The sequence below is a fragment of the Sinocyclocheilus anshuiensis genome, unplaced genomic scaffold (genome assembly GCF_001515605.1).
Source record: "Sinocyclocheilus anshuiensis isolate Anshui unplaced genomic scaffold, SAMN03320099.WGS_v1.1 scaffold179, whole genome shotgun sequence".
Lineage (NCBI taxonomy): Eukaryota > Metazoa > Chordata > Actinopteri > Cypriniformes > Cyprinidae > Sinocyclocheilus > Sinocyclocheilus anshuiensis.
Window position 1 is genome coordinate 1,121,425 of NW_015549577.1, and position 4,734 is coordinate 1,126,158.

The 4,734-nt window shown below is 36.3% G+C and overlaps 1 protein-coding gene across 1 annotated transcript in view; it reads right to left on the reverse strand.

Annotated features, from left to right (window-relative positions):
• LOC107657521 (carboxy-terminal domain RNA polymerase II polypeptide A small phosphatase 1-like) overlaps positions 1 to 4,734 on the reverse strand; it is a 34,493-nt gene that overhangs the window by 1,387 nt on the left and 28,372 nt on the right. The window contains exons 4-5 of the mRNA XM_016445654.1: positions 2,608 to 2,664; positions 874 to 966 (exon numbers count right to left, since the gene is read on the reverse strand). Coding sequence (XP_016301140.1) covers positions 874 to 966; positions 2,608 to 2,664 — 150 coding nt within the window. The remainder of the gene's footprint in view (positions 1 to 873; positions 967 to 2,607; positions 2,665 to 4,734) is intronic.

The window sequence follows — 4,734 nt, forward strand, 5'->3', positions numbered from 1 at the left end:
AAATGGACTTTATTTACTTTACTAGCGCACATTGCTAGTCTTGATGTAAACAATTAATCCGTGCAAGTTAATCCGTTGAAAAATTTGTTTGTCTTCGTAATCTTTCATCAAAATCTGAACATTTACTTCCGCTCTGGAACGGCATTCCTTTTCTGACGACGTCAGTTTGATGGGTTGGGCAGAATATCCTTAAACACACCCCTCCAACCGTTAGATTGCTATGAGTGAGAGACAGAGCTCCCTCGGTTTGCTAATTCATTCCCTCGATTTGCTAAGTTGTGCGCACAATTTACTAATTCGTTCTCTCGATTTATAAATCGTGTGCACGATTTAGCAAATCGAGGGAAGAAATTAGTAAACCGTGCGTACAATTTATAAATCGAGGGAACAAAATAGTAAATCGTGCACATGATTTAGCCTACTAATTTTTTCTTGCATGTCATGTGCGGGGCTCCGTAATATAGTACTGGAACGACTAAATACAATAAAATAGCAGCGAAGTCGGCATACTGTTGCTCCCAAATAATCCTTATTCTTCATATATATAGAGATAGAGAGAGAGAGAGCGATGATGGATGAAAATGAGGATTAGTATTAAAAAAAAGTAAATAAATAATAAACAGGAAAACGGGCACTAAAGGCGCACACTGTTGCTCCCAAATCAATTTATTAAGCTCACCAAGAGAAAAAAATAAAAATAATTTGCAGGTCTGAAAACAACAATTTTAAAATACTTAAATGTTTTCCACAGCTGTGGGAACCCTGTAACCATCTATAAATCTGATACATACAGTAAGTAATGTTAAATCCTATTTATTAATAAACTTATTGCTTAATACCTTGCATAGTGCAAAATCCTTTTGCATTTCTTACCTTGGCTAAGCTTGCAGTGAATAACACACACTCGAACAGTTCACCCATCCGTTTGAGAAACTCGTCAACATGAGGTCTCTTCAACACATACACCTACATTCAGAAGGTAGACAGAGGAAAAACAGTTAAAATATGAGTCATTACTGCAATGGATTCAATTCAGTAACTATCTGAAGGGGGAAACCCAGCATATACCAAAAACTGGTGCTAAAACAGGTCACATTCATGATGATATATTACTAAATAAATAAGATTTATATTAGCCTGCATTTTGATATGATGCTTCATATAACTGTGAGTTTTATGTGATCGTAGAACGATAAACCCTGTTTTATAAGAAGCAATAAAACGGGTTGTTTTACTCTAACAACTAGGTCAGCCAAGCTCGTTTATGAAGCTGGTGGTCTCATTCCTGAACCAAGTCATCCCGAATAGGCTTTCCTGACATTACAAGCCTATCCTGGATTACTTGAAACAGGCCAAAGCCTTATCTGTCTTCAGTTTCATGGTGTAATTGGGACTGTTGGCCTTTAAAGGGCCAAGGCACCGTACTGTCATAGCCCGAGAGAGCAATAGACACACTCTGAGGAGAGATTGATGGCCAGTGACTTCTCAGAAGCCAGTCAGGGTTTCTCCATTTCGTCAGGACCCAGAAATAGCCACCTGCTGCTCTGACCCATCAGCGGCGATGGCAACGATACTGTCAGGTAGCACACCCAACTTAAATGGCAATACGTAAACAAGAGAAAAAGTTTGTGTTGTTCAACACTGCGCAACAGTAGACAGACAAATAGAGGTCACAGGTTAACTTGGACTGCATGATTAAAGAAGCTTGAATGCCAACTATTTTTCTTGATATTATATCACAATTGTTCTGTTCTAATGAACAGAAATTACATTAAAATAAATACTTATTCTGTGTGGGACAACTGCACGCCATTTTTAATGTATGTATGCAGGAAGCAAGTAAAAGGAAAACATGACAATGCTCACATTATAATCAACAAAGCTGTTACAGCAGATTATCCCAGTTTCACACACTGAGAACAGAAGTGAAACATAAAACGTTCGTCCAATTAGGATGAGTAATGACAGGCCTATAGACTTATTTAAAACCTTATGAGTCACCACTGCATTCATGCGTATAATGGGCTATGATTGGCTGCAATTCTCATCCATTGCCAAAACATGTAAATACATTATTTTGATTGAACACTGTAATTCAGGGCTTTCAACCTGGAGTCTGGGAACACAAAGGAGTCAGCAAAAGGGTTCTAGGGGGTCTGTGGAAAATTTGAGGAAAACAACAAAACAAAAGTAGTATTTTTGGGACTGGAAAGTTATCTGTAAAACTGCTAACAAATCGGAATTGAAATGCTTTTTTCAGGTCTATACATCTAACATTATTACCTCTATAAGTTGGTAGAAAAATTTATATTTTCCAGATAATATTGTGGTTTACTTTGGCTTCAGTACAGTAAGAATATAAGACCAAATTATTAAAAAAATATACACACACTTTTTCTTGTTTTCAAGAAAAGGTTCTTCAGGATGTCATATTTCCAGGATATTGGCATCAAAATGGGCATCTTTCATTATTGAAACAGCAGTTATCATAATCTCGATCTTTTTTCCCCAGTTAATTGTGCAGGCCTACAGCTTTAATTTCACAGCCTGACTTTTAACTCCTTAATTATTTATGAACACCCTTGTATGAGAACATGTTATGCTCACCTGATGTACTGTTCCATCAATTTCCACTGGAATGATAAAGTCAGCATTGTTTACCGGCTGGGAAGAAAAAAAAAACAATAAAACTGAACTGTTGCAGGCAAAAGAACATATGTTAAATCTATATTGCAGGTGACTGGATCAATGACTGACAAGATGTTAGTGAACATGAAAGACCCAGCAGGCTCCAGTCATTATTTAGAACATTGCCACAGACCCTGAGAGTGCTCTTTAGATAGGCCTAGAAACTCAATCTCAAATGTTAGATAATCACGTTTATGTGTTATAGAGATGTCAGGACAGCGTGACCTACATTCACAGATGTGGCATGAAGTAACATCATGCTGTCTTGTGCTAAAAGATCACACTTGTTTTACTTTTGACTTTGAAAGGAAAAGTTCACCCCAAACATGGAAATAAAAGTTGCCATATGACTTTGCAGTACATTCTCTGTCTTTTAAAACCATGACGTTAAGTCATAAATAAATAAATATCAGACTGATGTGTTCCGTGTCATTTTTTTTGGTCCTTTTGGAGTTTGTGGTTACTCTGAACTGTTGCTCGGTACAAAGTGTAATTCTCCTTTTGTGTTCCACAGTAAGTAAAACAATAACAACGTGTAGATTTAAAACATGAGGTGAAAATAAATAATTACAGAATTTATATTTTTGGATGAACTACTTTTAAACAAACCGCTTATATTTAATCAACTCGATATACTTGAAGTTCACTTTCTGATTGCAAGTAGCCAAAGTCATTAGAGCAGTGTCGCTGCTGACACTCCCGAGAGGAAAACATTCCTTTTTTCCTGGCTTTCACAAATTGTGCACATAGCACATTTATGATGTCATGTAGCAGGAGAAAAAAATTCTTCCATAAAGAGTCAAATCAGGGAATGCCGCATTTCTCCAGAAAAGTGCATGCGTGTGTGTAAAAACAAACTGTAAAGGCACAATTAGACAGAATCATTTAACCAAAAGAAGCATACTGCACTTTCTCTAGTCAACTTGATGCTTTCCTCCGGTCAAATAAGCTTACTTGTATTTACAATGGCACAATCAGCAAAACATTCTGCACCACTGTCAACAATTAGTATTTCAAAAACAAAGTATTGTATTGTATTTCTACAAACGTCTCCTAAACCCTCCCACCATCTGCCATTGGTTGGACAAACAGAAAGTCCGGTCTCAAACTAACGCCATTGATATGACATGATAGCATCACAGAGCCACAGTTTGTACACTTTTCAGAGAAATCAACTTACAGTTGTCTATAGAGCCCGACCGATATGGTTTTTTTGGGACCGATACCGATACCGATATTAGGGAGTACAAAAAGGACGATACTGATATATCGGCCGATATTCTTTGTGTATATTATAGTACAGTACCAGTCAAAAGTTTGGACACTTTCCCATTCGTGTGTCCAAACATTTGACTGGTACTATATATAGAATACAGTATATACATAAACAGAATATATATACATAAACACATTTTTGCAATGATCACTCAAATGTGGTGATCAAACACTTATAATGGTGACAGAGATATGTAAGGGCATTTAACAATTTAACAATAACTTTACTATCCAAAATGAGTCTGACATCAGTGCACTGAACAGTAAAGTTGAAGTTTATTCAACTTTAATTCAATTCAATTCCATTCAACTTTATTCCGTTGAAGTTTATTTCACTTCGGAACATTCATTCATGGATTTGCGCTACAGTCTTCACACACAGACGAAACTTACTAGAGAAGTGTGAAATAATATAATACAGGGGAGCGTGATGCACAAAGTAACGGGGGGTTAGTTGTAACACAGGTGGTTTGAATATTTATTTTACCATAGTAAATGTTTTTATTATTCATTTAAAATGAGACAAATCTGCTACTATTTTAGTCTCCAATCTGTTATTTATCAGTTCAGATCGTTTCTTTAATGATTTGATTACTAGCAGAAGACACTAACCAGTTTTAAATTCCAGTTGCGCAGATGGGGCACGTTGTAACACTGCGTTACAATGTGCTATTCTATGACATTAGCGATGTAATTTACACTATTTACTTTAATTAATTTTAACGAGAAACAACGAGAAACAGGTGAATAAAGACTGACAGTCAATGTTTA